Below are 19,877 nucleotides of genomic sequence, written 5' to 3' on the forward strand. Positions count from 1 at the left end.
TAATAGGTAGCATTGAATGATTCATAAAATATTTAGATTACAATATACTTAAAAATTGTAAGTTTCAGTCAGTACATGCGTCAAAAGGTAATCGTGGTTGATAGTCGGCTTTCACCGATTGCAGGTTATGGATTATCTAACACATGGGTATATAAAAATTGTTTCTTATTATTGTTTGAATATTTCAAAATTGAAAATGATTATGTAAATAAATTAGTAAATATACTCGCGCAATGCGTGGTATCAGATGAATTTTAAAAGTTTATATTTCATTGAACATGAAATTTATTACCTTCGTATAATACATTCATAAAAAGGGATGATGGCTAACAAAGAAATTACTAACTAGTAACTTTGGGGTATTAGCTGGTGTGCATTTTATGAGGTAGTATCGAAACACCAACTTATCAATGCATTGTATGGGGATGGATTTATGCGGACATGATTTCAACAACTAGAATCCTATTATGAATATAATTAGAAATTTGGAATGAAAAGTTTAGATTTTAGAAAGTGAGTAAAGAATAGATGGCAAAATTTCAAACTTAAACAACAAATGATATAATTATTTATTCAGCTTTTGTTGTAATCTTTTGACCTTAAAAAAACACCTGCTATATATTTAGTAAACTATGGATAGTATATATATTGAATTTAGTATTATTTTTTCAAACCATGTTGACTGGTCACTGGTGGCTACGCATGTAGATAAACTCATAAACAAACAATTTAGGTGCAAGCCATCATCTTCCAAACTTCTTTGATCGTCATTATTTTTTTAGATTAGGACCGTTGCTTTTAAATATCTTTTATTACTATTACACTATAAAACATTTGTTCTTTTAAAATTTTCAAGCAAGTAATTTTATTTATTTATTTATTTATTTTGAACAGTTAGTCAGTATTCGACATCAGAAAACACCTTGATAACCACAAAATACCTCTTTTTTTATTCATTAATTTAAACATCTTCACTTAATATATCTAAAATATCCTTAATAAAATTTAAACATATCTCCTTGAACCTTTAAAATAACTATATTACTTTCTTTTATATCAATCATTTTTACATTAATACGTACATCACTACTACCGCCACCACCACCATCACACCCGTCGCTAACACCACTATTCGTTGGCGCCGTTATCACAATGCCATATATTTTTTTAGTAAAGACAAAAATCAAACATGCACACGCTCTACTTGACTTAATTAACAGACAAAATGACTTCCTTTTATGTCTTGGTTAATGTGAAATTATTTTCATTGAAAACTATTTACACAACAATTTGCCTGCGACTCAACTTTTCATTCTTGCTGTTACTAATTTGGATTTGTTGGAAGAGTTACAAAACACTTAAATATATTATGATTAAATAAATTCCATCCGTAACCTACCCTCACAGTCAAGAGTTTTAATTGTAATTCCATTGAATTAAAATATATATAAATATATGTAATTAACTTAATTTTTATAAATGGTTCATTCAAATTTGGCGTTTGTGTATATATATTTCTAATTTCTCTTTGAACTCCATGCATGAAGGTTAGAACAAAAATAAAATAAAATAACAAATAAAAAAATTATCGGGATTTATCGTTGCACATGAACGGCTCAACAAATTTCACCATATGCATTAATCCAGGCGAGCATTTCTTAAACTCATTTCTCATTAGATTTACTATAGCTTTAACTTGTTGCTTGTTATATATAGATTTTTGCAATTGTTTGTTTAAGTTGATTAAATTAAATGATTTTAGTAGCTATTACTAATCACATTTCTTTAAATTCATTTCCCCCTTAGATATACATACTTTAAGTACCGTCAATATGAAATATATGTATTAAATAACCTTCGAATTTTGTTTCTAATTTGGAATCCTACACATATACTATTAGTTGGAAAACGATTTGAATTTCTCAAATAAATATGACCATTTTATACTCCATTACTTAATGAATGAATGTGTAATAAACATGATCCCTTAAATGAGGTTTTTTTCCAAACTGATATATGAGTAATTTATTTACGAAATAAGTTTAATTTAAAAAATACGAGCATAGTGCCTGCGTGTTGCGGCGGCTAGAAGGTGATAGACAATGTAAAAGGGAGGCGATGGAGAAGGAGGACAATGGCGGAGGGTGATAGAAGGTCGATAAGAGTGTGTAATGTTATAGAGAATGGAGAAAGGAGGGTATATAAGGGTTTTATGTTTAAGTATAGGTATTTTGGGAAGAAAAAAAAGTGCTGAATTTTAAGAAATCCAATACTCTTTATAAAGGAGTATAGATATATTAAAGGCTAGAACCTTATTTAAAATTTTAACTATTAAATATAAAAATTAAGAAACATCCTAATTCAAACTTTTAAATTAGAGTCTACTTAACTTTTCTGAGGGCCTTAAGATGGACCAAATTTAGGGGCTTAATTCATTGGCATACAAATTAATTGTATTAGGTTTTAACGTTCAACCTTGAAAGCCGTTTCATAACATCGGCACATAGGATTGATTAGAAAAATACCTACAATATGTGTTTCAAATAGTTACATATACAATACACAACAGAATTTGTATGGTTTTGTAATTCTAATTTCTAAATACAAAATACAGTATCTTGTTTCATACTTTCATTTAGCTTGTTTCTAAAAAAAATATTTTGTTGAGATTTAAGGTTATTATAAGTATATTAAGTAGAGATTTTTAAATTAATGAATAAAGAATAGGGATATATTGGGTAGCTCAAATCATTTTTTCTTAAAAAAAAAAAAAAGACAAAATAATTTATAAGATATATTACGAATAAGAATGGAGAGAGTTTCCTCACGAGTCCTTTTTTTATGATTCTGAAAGACCGCATTAGGCAAAGATCGAAAGAATATATTGGCTCAAGATTATTAGGACGAATTACATGAAAGTCTCACCACATTATGAAGGAAAATATTTAGTAACTCTCCAAAGCAATACGCATAACCTTGATGCCATTTTCGCCCGTTACAAAAAACAACATTAAATGAAGATGCGAAGAGTATATAAAAAATATTCACTAGTGAATTGATTTCGAGAGCATTCCGCCACTTTTTTGCGACAATCAATGCCACTAAAAATGAAAGAGTACATAAAAATTATCATATTAAGATAAAAAACATTATTTGATGTAATTTGTCACAAGAATTTTAATCCAATGTACTATTATCTTTAGGGGTGATCAAAATGCGGATTGACCCGTGAAACCCGTTGAACCAGTCCGTAAAAAACCGAACCCGGCCCAACCCGTTAAGTATATGGTCCGGTCTATGAGCTTATATTTTATAAAATTTCGGTCTTCCGGACTAACCCGATAAACCCGTACACCAATCCAAAATTTAGTTGGTATATACGATATTTGTCACATTATTAAGATATACACTTATATATAATATTACTATTACTATTACTATTATATTACTATTACTATACGGTTACTATTATTATTAATTGAAGTTTCCTACTCAATTAACACTTATAATCCCATCACTAATGAAGAGTAGGTGGGTTTGGAATATATAATATATTGGTATATAAGAATATAAGAACACGTGGGTTTATGGGTTTTATAGTTTTATCAAGGGAAAAATCCATAAAAAAGTAACGTTTTTACTTAAAATTCCTAATAAAGGGATCTATTTAACTTTTACCTATTAAAAGGGTCTTATTTCTAAATATTTCACGATAAAAGGAATGTCGTTAGTTTTTAACGTCAATTTTTTGTTAAGTGACATGTTACCATACCATGTCATTAAATAATACGAGTAAAATGTAAGTATTATTCTGACTTTCATCATCAAATATCAACAATCTTTTCTTTTCCAGAGTTGCTACAAAACTAGTATGGAAAATCATCAACTACAACAAGTTTTTCAATAAACTAACATCATATACAAATCTATACATCTCAATAAACTAAAATCTTAAGCAAAAAATATAGAAATCGATTTATCCAACCATTCATCTATATCTATATTACTCGTATTATATATATGATAAATTATCACAAATCGTCCTTGTGGTTTGCTCGATTAGCATTTTCGTCTTTGGACTTTTTTTTTTTTATCAATAAGTGTCCCTGTGCTTTTTCATTTCATTGTTAGACGTCCCTGCTTCAAACGTCCGTCTATTTTGAGCCGTTAAGCCCTCACGTGCTTGCCACGTGAGGGTAAAATCGTCCAAACCTTATAGTTTATAACTCACCCCCATCAACCACAAATCTACATACATATTCACACTAAATCGATATAGAAAATGAACTCACAAGATCCAAATTAATTTAAGTGAAAAACTTAAGAGTTACACAACAATCACTACAAACTCCCTTGATCATCATCCTCATCATCATTTAACCTTTAACCGCAGTCGACCACCATAAAGCCACCACTATCGTTGATTGAGAACAGTTGTCATGTAGTTTCTTGAACCAGATCCACGCCATCGGCCCACCACTATCGATTACCAGATAAGAAAATGAAGAAATTGTAAGAGAATTGGGCGTATATGTATATGATTGTTCATATTCATTTTCATCATTTTGCGTATATAGATGTATGAGTATTAATAAAAGAAAGTGATGGTTCGACGTAATAATTCACTTTGTCAGACCTTTAATGATGTTTGATTCGTTTTGGTAACATAGTAATTGATTAGTAAATTAACTTTATGCATCCTTTGGGTACAAAAACAACTAGTGTAACAATAATATGTACCTTATGCTTGTTTACTCGCATGTTGTTCTTTGTCAAGATGTTTAGATTTTTTTGAGATTTATTATCATAGATAGATACATATATTGATAAAAAAAAAAGATGAAGATGATTTGATGTTAGTGTTTTTTAATTATGTATTAGTTAATTTGTGATATGAAATGCGAATTTGATGAAATTTATTGATGTTATAAGTTATTGTAGGTGAATAAAAGTTATCAATGTAATAAATATATATATATATACGGCTTTTAATAATTTTTAGTTAACTGTTTTATTAATGAATAATGGGTTGAGAATATGAAAGCATGAAGAAGAAGGTATGCAGGAGAAAGTAAAGGCTAAGATCAATTGGAGAGAAGCAAAAAGAGGAAAAAATAAAAAGTGTTTTGGGAATGTATATGATTTTTTTTTTGTTGGATCTTAAAAAGAAGAGGAATAAGAAGAAATAAGTGTTGGAGAGGATCATATGGACCATTTTTGACATTTTCTCATATATACTATAAAGTTTGGACGATTTTACCCTCACATGGCAAACACGTGAGGGGCTTAACGGCTAAAAAGAGACGGCCGTTTGTAGAAGGGACGTCTGACAATGAAATGGAAAAGCCCAGGGACACTTAGTGATAAAAAAAAAGTTTAAGGACGAAAATGCGAATCCTAGCAAACCACAGGGACAATTTGTGATAATTTTTCTATATATATTTATATTTATATGTATCTATATTGAAGTATGTCAGCAAATATATATGCATAAATCCATCTATCTTTTTTTAGATGAATTTTTCTTTCTTTGAATTCAACATATAATGGGAGAAAAGGGTAGCACCATCTAAATTAATTTATGACTCTTCTCTGTTATGCTTCCGATCACACCACCGTATAGATATAGTCATATACTCATATAGATCTAATAAATACAGATATAGATCGACATATCGAAACCGATTGGATTTTGACCGGAAAATCGATTTCATGGATGATTTAACTCGAATAACATACAAATTGGAAGAAAGACTACCAAAAATCCCGCAGCCAAGCCTTTTCTTACCACAGTAGCAGCAACCGCCGCCTCCTAGCCGGAATCGGTTAGGTTTCCGACGACCTCAAATCTTAAGCCACAATAAACTTCCATATTTATTATTCTATTTTATTGGGCCTTTTATACGAACAAATCATGAATAATAGTGCAAGGTATTAATGTTGATATTGATTTTTGATCTATGATATATGGTGGTGGTAGATCTACGAACAAAGATCTGTTTTGGTTTTTGAAGTTATATGGTCAAAGTCATTTTCAGTATCATTTTCATTTTCAATCAAAGTATCAATTTCAATTTCAGTCCAAGTCCACAAGCAAATTTTAACGACATGGGTGACCTTTAACACATGTTTGACGTTAAAAACTAACACAATTCCTTTTATAGGGAAATTTTTAAAAATAAGATCCTTTTAATATATGAAAACTAAATAGGTTATCTTTATAAGGAATTTTGAGTAAAAATGTTACCTTTAATGTATTTTTCCCTTCCATTAAGGATGATGACGGCTATATGGAACATGTTGCTATTTGCTAGCTACTGAACTTGAATATGTGCTGCATGTACATGTCAAACTTTTCTTCCATTACTATTTCATTGTCGAATTATATGTCCTACGGGTTGGTCTGCAAAAACTCGAACCCCACTATAACCCGGACCGGACCGGACCGACCCAATGAAATATGGGTCGGTATGCGGTCCACATATTTGTTAATTTTCGGTTCATGGGCCGTGCCGGGTTGGGTCGGGTTGAGCCCATGATCACCCCTAATTATCTTGTCATACGTATTTTTAGCGGAATTTGAATGTAATTCATTCTTAAATTATTTTATTAATGGAAACTGAAAAAAGTAAAAATTATAAACATCTAATGAAATTACAAACTTTTAGCAACTTTATCACTCATGGCCTAAAACATTCCTAGTATTAATCAAAATTAAAAATTGCATTGCATTATACTGTATCATTTTATGTTTGTTTTTTTTACTTTGAAAACACCATGTAACATGTTTTTTTAGCACGTGGATGTCGACCTTCACATGTCATCAATCTATAAAGCAAATGGATGATAAGAAGAATGGTAACTTCGACACCCAACATCTGGATGACATTTTTGTGTATCAGATAATTGAGGGAAACTCAACATATATGTCGTGACAAAAAAATTGTATGTTAGTTAATGTCACATGAATTAGTGTTTGTGGATGTCATAAGAGAGAATGAATGACTTACTCGAAACGATAATCAAAAACATTTAAAAAAATGACTCATGAAGAAACTCTCAATTCTTTGCTCCTAGTATATTATATATGTTTTCTTATTCGCTAATTACTTTAGAAAATTGAAATATAAAATGTCGGTTATATAAACAATAATTTTTTAAGTCAGGTAATTGTTGCCAATGGTTTCTTTTGATTTTGATCTTTGCCTAACGCGATCTTTCAATTTGAATAAGCTAATTGTTGGCATTAACTTAGAAAATATAATTTAAAATTAGATTTCAAAACATAATGATAAAAATTTTTAAAACTATATTAATTGGTAAATACATTAGTTTGAAAAAAAAAACTAAGAGTTGTATAACAAAAGAAATTAATGGTAACAATTAGCTTAGTCAAATTAGAATATCGCAATAGGCACATATCAAAACAAACTAATGCCGACAATTACTTTACTTAAAAAGTTCTTGTCTATATAAACCACCATTTAATCTAGTAGTTTTCTTATATAATTAGCTAATAGTAAAAAAGAAACACATACTACTAGAAAGAAGAATGGAGAGAGTTTCCTCAGGAGTCGCTTTCTTTATGCTTTTGGTAATCGTTTCGAGTAAGTAATTCATTCTTTTTTTTGACACACACAAACACATTTATTCATGTTACGTTAAATAGTACACGTTTTTTTTCGTGACAGATATGTTGGGTTTCCCTCAATTATCTGGCGCACAAAAATGTAATACACATGAGTGTCGAAACGACCATTGTCCTTATCATGGCATATGTTTTGTAGATCGATGGCATGTGAATGTCGATATCCACACGCTAAGGGAAACTTGCCACATGGTGTTCTCAAAGTCCAAATCAAACTCAAATAATGATATTAGTATAATGTAATGTAATTTTAATTTTTATAATTACTATGAATGTTTCAAGGTGATGGATAATAAAGTTTCTAAAAGTTCTTTCATACTTTTTTTCTCTTCTCATTGATAAAATAACTTGAAAAAAGTGTGACATTCAATTCTCAATATATATATATATATGAAAAAGTGAATATAAGGTTGTTTGACACCTAAGCTTAGTGTGGAATCTCTCATATACTAATTTTTTATTAATGAATAAATGTTTGACCCTCTATGAATTTTATGGATTAAAAAAAAATCTATGATTATTTCACACATAAGTTTAGTTACCTAATAACTTTATATTATCATTCTCTCTCTCTCTCTCTCTCTATATATATATATATATAGAAAAGACAAGAAAATGAATATATTGGCTCAAGCCAACAAGGTTGATGACTAATTGATAAAGTATTTGATTATAAGATATTATAACACAGTTTAAATCTTACCTTATATATTTATAGGGATGAATTATTAAAAGGGGTTGGACTGGTGGAGGGTTGTTAAAAATTCAAGTTAACCAAGATATAAGAAAATATATATACATATATAGGCTTAAAATTCTTATGACAAATTACATCAAATAATGTTTTTGGCTTAATATAATGTTTATCATGTATTCATGTCTCTCTTTATTTTTCAATGACATTTGATTAGTGAATATATTTTCATGTCGTAAGTCAGATTGTTGAGCATAGCATCTGAGTCTATTAATATTTAAAATTTTTATGCGATGAGTTATAGTCATTGAAGGTACAAGCACTTTTTATATGTTGTTTATGATAAATGATATTTTGTAGAGATTAACTCTGTTACTAAAAATATTTCAAATATAGTTTTAACGTATATTTTCTTTTATATATAATTGGAGTGAAAGTTTTATGAAAAGTTTTCTCAAAAAAAATCTACACTAATTACTTTGGAAGATAACATATTAATTTTTCAAAATTAGAAAAAACAAAAACTTGCAAAAAGTGAACAACTTATCCTTCTATTCTCCAACCATCCATAATTTGACACGTGTAGATGAAAATCTATTTGTCCATATCACCCTCATCTCAATATCTCATCCACCAACTTCCCCTCAAACAACGTGGCTCATAACTAACCAGTTACTCCACTCTCTCTATAACACTAAAATGAGCACTTACCAAAAACACCCTCATCAAAACACAATCCCGTTGAATCTTGTCAAGGACAAAACCGTCATTTGACCCCTCACCCTCACTCCAAATCCCGCCAACTAACTCGTTTGTGGGGGTGTGGATGTGTGTAACAGAAAAAAAGAAAACATGAAGCTATCTTCTCCTTCAACACAACACATTCCTCTGTTCAACACAAATCTACACTTTACTACCCTCATCAAACCCTCATTTTCACATTCGCCCCTCCATTTTCCTTCCTTACCTGCTCTAGAATCTTCTCCGTCATCAACATCCTCCGCCGCCGTATCGTCTCCGGCGCCGGTAGCCCGAGATGATACAGATCCAGAGGAATACGAAGATTCCAGAAGGATCGATGAACTGCTTGTTGTTAGAAGGCCGGTGATGGAAGATGGCGGTGAGGATGATGATGACGTGGAAGTGGATGGAGGTTCCACGTCATCGGCAATTGATGATGAGCTGTCGAAGTTTGCGAAGAAGATGCCGATATTCGAGCCGATGAGAGTCGGTGGTGGTTCGGGGGAGAAAGAGAAACCTTTGGTGGTTAATTTGGATTTGGCATTGTATAAAGCTAAAGTTTTGGCTAGGAATTTTAGGTATAAGGAAGCTGAAGAAGTTCTTCAAAAGGTATTCAATTAAATCATTGTCATTTGTTATCAATGTTATTATTATTGCTGTTATATCTATGTGACATGTTATAACTAGCTAGTAAATTGTTGATGTGGTATGTTATTAGTTGAAAATGTGATACACACAATAGATGGCCCAATCGATTTTGCCTCTATATTATTAAATATCGAGTCACACTGAATCTATTGCCTCTAGGTTTGGTTCGAGACTGATCTCCCAAGCCTTGTATCTATGTTGGATTAAAGTAGTTAACCTGCAGACCTTTATTTAACTGGACTGGGTCGCACAAATCACAAATTGGTACACGAGTACATATGAATCTGATAGGAAAGTGATTTCACGGGCTAATCGGTACGGTTTTAAGCGAATATGGATTATACCACCAGTGTAGTCTATTGTCGATCTAGTTGAGTAAATAGACTTAGTGATATGCTTAACACATGTATAGTTTCTCTTTTGAATTTACCTTTTAAGAAGATCATAATGTTAGCTGCAATTGGTTTGACTTGATGAGCTTACTTGGCTTTGGTTGTGGTCAAGTCCATGCCACCTTATAGGAAGGAAACTAATATAACCTAATTTGTCAAAAAATGAGATAAAAGGCTATCTTAACTGCTATTGATCTGTTCCCGTTGTCAGAAGCTTATGTATTTATATCTGATGCTTCTAAGAGGTTTTTATATAAAACTATGTGGTTTGAAGTGCATAGCTTATTGGCCTGAGGACGGGAGGTCATATGTGGCGCTAGGAAAGATATTGGGTAAGCAATCAAAGGCAAATGAAGCAAGGGCAGTGTATGAGAAAGGTTGCCAGGCAACACAAGGTGAAAATGCCTATATTTGGCAGGTTAGTCTTTTTTTTCAAGCTGTAAAAAGTTCAATCTTTTCGATCTCGGGTTATATTTATACTCATTGGCAATCATTATCGTACACATCTGACCTTTATAAGTATTTGCTATCATAAATTAGTGCTGGGCTGTTCTGGAAAACAGAATGGGGAATATAAGAAAGGCTAGGCAGTTATTTGATGCTGCAACAGTTGCCGACAAGAAACACGTTGCAGCCTGGCATGGATGGGCGGTTTTGGAGCTTAAAGTTGGAAATGTGAAGAAAGCTAGGGCTCTTCTTAGTAAAGGTTTAAAGAATTGTGGTGGAAATGAGTACATATACCAAACACTTGCAATGCTTGAAGCCAAAGCCAACCGAAATGAGCAAGCTCGATACTTGTTCAGGCAGGCTACTAAATGTAATCCTAAAAGTTGTGCCAGTTGGCTTGTAAGTTATCAAAGCTCTTGATTTTTTAAACATAACTGTACTTTATATATTCAAATGTCTCGTGATCTCGCTTGCAGGCATGGGCTCAACTTGAGGTCCAACAGGAAAATTATCGTGTTGCCAGACAGCTTTTTGAGGTGCGACATTTGGGTTATTAATAGAGGTGTTTTCTATATGATGCACTCATTTATTGTAGTTTAACACGGATCACAAAATCCTCTACCAGAATGTTTCTGTTTGTGTGTGTGACTGTGATATGCTTTTTTGCCATGAATCAGAAAGCTGTTGAAGCTAGTCCAAAAAATAGATTTGCATGGCATGTATGGGGAGTTTTTGAAGCTAATGTTGGAAACATTGATCAAGGAAGGAAGCTGCTAAAGATCGGTCACGCATTAAATCCCAGAGATCCTGTTCTACTTCAATCACTTGGCTTGTTAGAGTACAAACATTCAGCTCCAAATCTTGCTCGAGCTTTGTTCAGAAGAGCTGCAGAGTTGGACCTGAGGCACCAGCCCGTATGGATTGTACGCATCTTGAAATGTCTTTGCTTCCATTTGTTTAGCACCCCATTCTATATTTCCTCTTACGGAATGTTGCATCAAAAATAACTCGCTTTGTTCAACTTTATATATTGGGCAACTAACTTCTACGCACCATGCCTGGAAAGTTATTTTTTCAGTATTGTCATATGAGTCAACTTTCAAGTTACCATAAAATGTGATGATTTTGAAAATTGATTGCCTTAAATTAAAAAATTTAAAACTTCAATAGTTTCAGCTTACCAAAAAAGTTGGTTACCTTTTCAACAATCATCCTTTCATTATACTTTGTGAGTCATTATAATCATGACAACATTTCCCCTCACAACACATGCACTCTGCCTATAAACTGTGTCTAAATCTTTGTTTTAAAGACATAGAAAACCATGGCCCATGGGTGACTTCTCTGTTGTAGGCCAATACTTATCTTGGTAATTTATTGAACAAGAGATATATGTTCTTGAGGCAGCAACTCCATGTAGTCACGTGTGGTTTTGTGTCAAGATTTAAGCCTTTTTTGACAGATGTGTTTGTTATCCTTCAAATTAGGCTTGGGGTTGGATGGAGTGGAAAGAGGGGAACATAAAAACAGCCAGGGAACTTTATCAAAGGGCATTGTCAATCAATTCAACTACCGAAAGTGCTGCACGTTGCCTTCAGGTCAAAATCCTAGTTTTATGCTTTTGCTCTTTATGAACCCTGATCTTACTTGTATCTTCTGCAAACTGAAGTAAGAATTGCTCACTGTTTCGAAGTATCACCCTACGGTTTATAACCTTGAATAAAATTATCTAATGTATCCAGGCTTGGGGTGTTCTGGAACAGCGAGTAGGCAACTTATCAGCTGCTAGAAGGCTGTTCAGATCATCACTCAATATAAACTCTCAAAGCTATGTAACATGGATGACATGGGCATCTCTTGAGGAAGATGAAGGAAATTCCATACGTGCTGAAGAAATCAGAAACCTCTATTTTCAGCAGGTATATCGCGTCAACTTTTTGCATCTATTTAGCTCGTGCTACTTTAGCAAAGTCAATGGAACAAAAGCAATTTTCGTACTTTTCAATACCCGATTCTTGTTTGTTACTTGCAACAGCGCACAGAAGTCACTGATGATGCTTCATGGGTGACTGGGGTATTAGACATCATCATAGATCCAGCTATTGATAGCATAAAGAAGCTATTAAAACTCGACCAGGATTCGAATAACAAGCCACCAGATTCATTAAGTGAAGAGGGATCGAATGTTGTTGGCGAAGAAAGTGGAAGTGGATTCAATTTAGATGGTTTTATTAGGGACAAACTCTCTCTTGATGCATCAAAACTGGATATTGATTTAGGATCGAAGAAAAGCACCTCTTCAAAAAATGTTTGGCGACCAAGTAAAAATAGTGTGTCAGTATAGATGTTATTCGAGCCCAAACTGTAGGTAGTAATACATTGAAGGCCATTGTTGTAAATCTTAAAGCAAGGTGGTCTAATATAGAAAGGTAAAAGAGATACATTCTTGTAAAGGCATTTGAAGGGGAAAGGGTATGGGGGGACTTCGACGTTGCCGATGCATCAGGTCAGCACTGAACCGAGCCCCATCCTGCCCCCCGATTGACGTTGGATCGTGGTCAGGGTTCACAAATTTATGCTGATCGTCAACATTCTTTGTTTATTACTTTTTATTTCAGTTTTTATTATACATTGGATTAGAATTTAGAACCCGTGACTACACTGGCTATAAAATATAAAATACATATAGTTCCACTTTGTTTCAAGAGAGATAATGACTACACAGATTGTTTGGTGCTGCAAGAGAGAAACCAGGAATCAAAGATGTATATTTCAAAACTTTGAAGGACTAATATAATTTACTCTTTGCTGCAACTAATATAGGTTTTGCATATGTGCAGCACATATCCTTTCTCCAAATGACTTGAAAAATCCACACATTTATAAATAATTTTTTGAAGGAACATACAGAATAAGATTCATACACAAACAAAACCACTTATATTGCTGAATTCGGTTTCGTAAGACAAAAACAATACTATAACAATTTAAAGGGTTAACTATTATCTTTGGAAGCCTGAAATACTTTAAAATGAAATGAAGGTACTATAACTATAGTACTTTATATTAAATTCATCCCTATATGCGAAAATAAACAATAAGGAAACCCTGCCATGTCCTCTAATTGTGCATGTACATACAACCCAATAACAACTAGATAAACACAAAATACACTCACAACATTTGGTACCTATCATTCCTTGGACAACGTTGTCATCTAGCTCAGTAGTCAATCGATCCTAGTATGTTATAAGCTACTAAGCTAGTTCTTCAGTAATCCATTCAAAACTTCATAATTTAATCTCATAAACTCAGGATTAACAAACCTGATCACAAGTACATAAAAAGGCCACCACCAGAAAAATTAATTTACGCTTTCAGTGTCATACTATCACCGATATGTGTAGGTAACAGGGAGATGGTCAACATATGAACAAAGCTTTTGGAGACTATCGACCATTCCACCTTCAAAGCTACCGCTATTAATATATTAAACTGCATAAACAACTGTATTTACCAGAAACAGAATTTCGTAGAATTAAAAAAACTTGAAATACACTTCTTGATGATTTGCACATAATCCCGATCCACATATAAGAAAACAAACTTTTAAGGACTAAAGGACATTAATGATCCAGTTTGGCTAAAAGTGAAAACTAACTTGTTGATTATATAAAAGAAATCTGCATTTGTAAAACTTGTACATAACAATTCAAATAACCAAAATGTATCTCAACCATTTTTTAACATATTTTTTGCAACACAAGTCATGGATAAAGTAAAACCTTTTCCTTTTATGATGATATCTACAAAATATCAACATATTATAGCAATGGCAGAAGTTAGTATTACTATTCCGGTACCAATGGGGTGAAACCATAGTGGTACCGCCATCATGTAAACACATGGGTCCACAGATGAAGGTTAGAGTCACAGGTTCAAAACTTGCCAAAGGCAAGTAGAGAAACTATATCTTGTGATCCCAAGTGTGAGGATGGTGACTTACCGGTCATGAGTTCTAGGCGTTGTGTGCTCTGACTTCTTTCCACGGCTTCTAATCCACAACTAACTTTTAGCTTTAATTTCACCAATCGACTTCTGCAAAGAACAATCCATGCTGTTGAACACAAGATCATTGCGATATAACGCAGTAAATATATAGTGCAAGGGTGAATTTATAAGAAGGTTGACTTTTAAATAAAAGGGCAATTAATTTTGACTTTGTATTGTGGAAGTGAGGGCAGAATATAAAGGATTGAAATTTAAAAATTTAAGAAATAGTGGGAAACAATATAGAGTTATCAGTTATGGACATTAGGGTTTGGGCTTAAAATCCCAAACCATAAACTATAAAAACTTCTGTATTGTCACTCATACGACTTCTCAAAGGGATATTCTACAATTCTCTTGACTGCAAAATCTTTCTCAAAATCCTGGAATCTGAAACCGAAGGGCAATTAATTATCTGGTGAGTAACCCAGTAATTAAATTTTAAAACTCAATTACATTGGTATTAATCAGCAGTAATTAATTTGTGGCGGATTGCAAAATTAGCTCATGATAATCCAAACTTTAATTAAGCAAATAAGCTTGATAATAAGCTAAGCCAAATATCCCCTTTAGAATTGTAGTATTATTTAGTTATTTAATCAATCGTAAGTGTTTTATTGTTAATCATACCAAGTAATTGATTCCTTCTTATTTATATAAATAATAATTTAATTAAAAAAAAGTTTATACCTGCAGAGAGATATATTGTTCGGAAATGGAGATATGCGACAAGATAAAAGATGCACTTTCCAAATTTATGTCTAGATGGTAGGGGGTTAGTTATACAGTTTTGGGCACCCATTGAAACCAGTTGTCAGAGACACGTACTTTCAACCGTTGATCAACCGTTTTCCGTTGATACGCTTGGTCGTTTCTAGGAATATAGATTATCTTGTCTAAACTATTACTATTGTATTGATGATAATAATAATAAGCTTCACAATGCACAAGAGGAGGAAGACGAGGACGACGACCCAATGATCATTAGCAGTAGTAGTTTTGGTGTACCTGTAGCCGCTGCTTTCGTTGATTGTCTACCTCAGGTAGTTATGAACCCAAGGGTGGCAGGATGCAGTGCCTTGCTTCGTTCTGCAAGCCAATGTGGATTGACTTGTTTCTTAACCATTCCCGTCTTTTTAAACCAGACTTCCTCTAGTTCCGTTGTCGTTGTTCTTGAATGCTCTTTCGACTGCTATAATCTTATTTATGAACTTGATAGAAGTTTGAAAGGACAACTTGAGGTATGTGTATTTACTTTGATTAATTATTAATTATGTATGTTTAGCCTATCTTAAATTTGTTTGGCCCAAAGCCCATATTTGGTGGCTTTTTCTGAGGTAATTTTTTCAATTTTAAGTCATGAGAAACTCGTATGTCAGAAAATAAGCACCCAAAAAACGGGCTTATGAAAAATATTCCGAACCTCAAAAGTAAGATACACCAACACCAGACCTCAATCATGTTGCTAGAAATGACACTTTGCTTACATATCGTTGCAGAATGTGGGTCTGAACACATATGAACCACCATATGACAGGCCATACAAGGTAAAAGTTTTTTCAATGTTATCATTCTGTTGTTGTTTAAGTATATGGGTACCTGCTGTAACAGCCATCATTTATTATATATATTGTGTAGTTATATGATGTATGTATGTAACACAGACTATACCAGGTCTCGGGGATGCCAAAGATGAACTTGAAGCGGGACTAGAACTTGTTTTCGCATCACTTAACTTACCTGTTGCTCAAGTTTGGATTCCTTATGAGAACGAATTAAACCATACCATTTTATCATGCACTCGGCCAAAACCACTGGCTGGGGCCTATATGATGGGTTATTTAGTAGATCCCGGTGAGGCTTTTATGCCATTCATCAGCGCTTATCATGTTACTTGTAGAAAGCTTCCTTTGAACATGCGGCATGGGCTTGCTGGGAAGACATTTCAAACTTATGAACCACACTTTTGCAGAGATGTTTATGAGCTTAGGGTTAATGGGCTGTTGGGGATGCTCCATGCTAAGGCTAAGTACAGTTGCTTTGTGATATGCTTGAGGAACATCAACACCGGAAATCTTGATTATGCGATTGAATTCTTGTGGCCCCGAAGTAGAAACTATCTTATCTTGTTAGAGTCACTACTATTAACACTAAAGAGGAGTTTGCCAAGTTTCCAGTTTGCTTCTGGTGCACAGCTTGATGATGAATTACGTGTTCTAGATGTTGAGAACTCTACAGGAAGTGGAATTGGATCTTTCAAGATTCTTGAAAAAAACAGATTATTAAAAATACCTAAAGCATTGGAAGAAGGCAAGAAATCAGTGGCTGAGGATTGCATATCCTCCTCGGAGGTGAAATTCAAGACGACTTCAATCCCATTACCACGAGAGGATATCAGACAACAAACTGGAACTACTGGTAATCATAATCCTTTTGTTTCAAAAATAATTATTTTTACACAATCCTATTCTTTTAATGCCCGCTCAACATTTTTCTTTAGAATTCTTGATCCGGTAATCAGTGACCAAAGCTCTTTATTTGCTTCTTGATATTTTTTTATTGGCATTTCAGAGTCACAAGGATCAAACTTTGTCAAGCGAAAGTTGAGTGACTTGTATCAAGAAGAGAACAGAGCAAATCAAGATCATTCTTTCAGCAGCAACAGGTGTCTGGGTGATGAGAAGTACAACTTGGGTCGGGGTAGTGACATCCTCCAGTTTTTGGATTTTGAGGATGAACAGAGAATGCTGGATGTTGACAGAGCCTCAAAGAGCTGCATTAAATGCGTGAGAACTGCGGGTACCCAAATTTTTCGGAAGAGTGCCCGACTGGTACGTATCAAATCACTTGTATTCAATACTACGCCGTGCTTACTGAAAATAACCTAAATTATTTATTAATACATAGTTCTTATATTTCACATCCTTTTTCATCTTTTGGAATTGAAGAGGTCTCCTGATTAACAATTATATTGCATTATCTAATCCACATTCATGCTTTTGTGGCATTCTTCAGTTCATGACCTCTCATCTTCTTTGGATATCAAAACTACATATTCGATTTCATGTTTGACTCTTTTCTTAGATGTCTTGGACAACATAATCCATAGAATATCTTCATATATCTTTAACCTCTGTACAAACATAAATGGTGGACATATTCATATTGACCAAAATTTACAGTGACCTTACTGCCTTGTGCTGTGTTACTTTTGCTTATGAGGCAATTTAGTGAATATCGTTGCTCCTTCTTTACTCTATTGCTGTTATTCTTAAGCAAAAGATGTCAACATATGCAACTTTCAGATCTTCTATTTATTCTGCAGTTTTCTTTCTGATACATTTCTTGCTGAAAGATTCCGTTAACAATAAATACGTGTTTTTAGTCTCAACTTCATTTAGGTGCTAATGACATTAAATCTATTTTATTTGCAGAAAGTTGGATACATGTGACGCCCACATATTTTTTTTAATACGAAATACAATAGGTATTATGCCCGGTTACTCCCTTAGTTGGATACATGTAACGCCCACATATTTTAGCATTTAATCATATAGTAATATATAAAATACTAGGTCGGGTACTTTGTTTCGTAAGTCTTTTTAATTAACTATATACACATGTATCTAATATATAGTTATGATACCGTATGTCCGTACGTACCAATATTACTAACAATATACATATACATCCGATACATGAGTATATCAGCCATACAAGGTAATAGTTATGATGTAAAATAGTGGAATTAATAACTTCGTTGATATTTTTAGTAACTTAGTTTTTGGGGAGTTACAATACATTAGATACACAAGTATATTAGCCATTTAAGGTAATCCTAGGCTTCTCAAATGTATATATGATGATTCTTTGTTTAAACTTTAAACTAACTAGTAGACCGTTGGCAGTTACATTAGCCACCATTTTTAAAAACATATACTAGTCACCTTTTTTTTCTCTTCTTTGAATCACTATCAGCTAGAAATTGGTTGTACGCTTATTATATTACAACTCTCACCTGTATATGTATGTAATTATGCAACAGATTACACCATGTCTCAAACGTGCCTCCTGTGAAATTGAAGAGGCATTAGAAATCGTTTGTGAATCACATGACATAACTCTTGCTCAAGTTTGGATCCCTTATGAGAATGACAAGCAGTTGCCATGTTCATCATCTGTGGAGGAATCTCAAACGAAACAACTGTTTGCAGTTAAACTGACTGGTTATAGTGTTGATTCTTATGGCGGCCTTTCTGCTTCCCTAAAGGAATATTATGATACTTGTGATGTGCTTCCTTGATTATAGGGGATGGTCTTAGCGGGAAAACACTTCAAACTTGTGAACCACACTTCTGCAAAAATATTTATGTGCTGGATGATAAAGGGTTGTTGGCATTACTCCCCGCCAATACTGAATGTAGCTGTCTTACGATATGCTTGAGAAGCATTCACACCGGACACCTTGATTATGCATTCGAATTCATATGGCCCCACAGACGATTCTATTTCTTCTTGTTGAAGACACTGTTTGTAACACTAAGCAGGTGTTTACCGAATTTCAAGTTTGCTTCTGGTGCACAACTTGGTGATGAGATATCAACACTTAAGATATTTTATCCAAGTGACAAGGTTGCAACTGGTGTACGACTCGGTGATGCATCACTTATTCTTGAAGGAAACACATCATCACAAACACCTGATGCATCGAAAGAAACAAGGGGAGTGTCTAAAGAGCACGCTGAAACTGTCGAGAGTGAGAGTGTGGCGTTCCTGGGTGATAATGAACTAATTATAGAAGCAGCATATGGAGATCATGGGATCTTATTTTATCTCCATAGATCATCAAAACTAGTCCATGTTAAGATGAATATATTTGAACTTTACAAGTTGGGTCCTAGTAGTTACAGGCTTGAATACCAGTGGAATAAACTATGGGAAATCCTGGATGATGATAATGATTGGAAGACTTGCATCAAAAGGCATCTACAATTTGGGTATAGAACCATTCGAATGCTTGTGTTGTCAAAAAATAGAAAAGTTAATTATTGAAATTAATTACCACATTAGGTAACAATTGCAGTAATTAGCACGACACATCTACCGAAGTCAAGTTTCTTGGGGTGGACAGGGCCGTTGACCCGTTTTCTGTTATTATTTTTAAGCTAGTACTTTACTGCCATGTTAATTATTGTGCTCATTATAAAAATAATATTAGTCTGAGCTACATATCGGTTTGATAAGAATGTAAGGTGGT

General features: G+C 33.4%; 1 protein-coding gene across 1 annotated transcript; it reads left to right on the forward strand.

Annotated features, from left to right (window-relative positions):
• Positions 1-9,031: 9,031 nt before the first annotated feature.
• Positions 9,032-13,172, forward strand: LOC122601538 (protein high chlorophyll fluorescent 107). The gene is made up of 8 exons (XM_043774295.1): positions 9,032-9,692; positions 10,398-10,541; positions 10,664-10,969; positions 11,047-11,106; positions 11,248-11,493; positions 12,058-12,168; positions 12,313-12,489; positions 12,606-13,172. The coding sequence occupies exons 1-8, from the start codon at positions 9,195-9,197 to the stop codon at positions 12,912-12,914; spliced, it is 1,851 nt and encodes a 616-aa protein (XP_043630230.1). The 5' UTR covers positions 9,032-9,194; the 3' UTR covers positions 12,915-13,172.
• The last annotated feature ends 6,705 nt before the right edge of the window (positions 13,173-19,877 follow it).

The sequence above is a fragment of the Erigeron canadensis genome, chromosome 1, assembly GCF_010389155.1.
Source record: "Erigeron canadensis isolate Cc75 chromosome 1, C_canadensis_v1, whole genome shotgun sequence".
NCBI classification, from domain to species: Eukaryota; Viridiplantae; Streptophyta; class Magnoliopsida; order Asterales; family Asteraceae; genus Erigeron; species Erigeron canadensis.

Excerpts from the sequence above, each read along its gene's own strand:
- LOC122601538 (XM_043774295.1), top strand. The coding sequence starts at position 9,195 with ATGAAGCTATCTTCTCCTTCAACACAACACATTCCTCTGTTCAACACA. Across the intron at positions 9,693-10,397 it reads CTGAAGAAGTTCTTCAAAAG|TGCATAGCTTATTGGCCTGA; the intron begins GTATTCAATTAA and ends TGTGGTTTGAAG. Across the intron at positions 12,169-12,312 it reads GTGCTGCACGTTGCCTTCAG|GCTTGGGGTGTTCTGGAACA; the intron begins GTCAAAATCCTA and ends TAATGTATCCAG.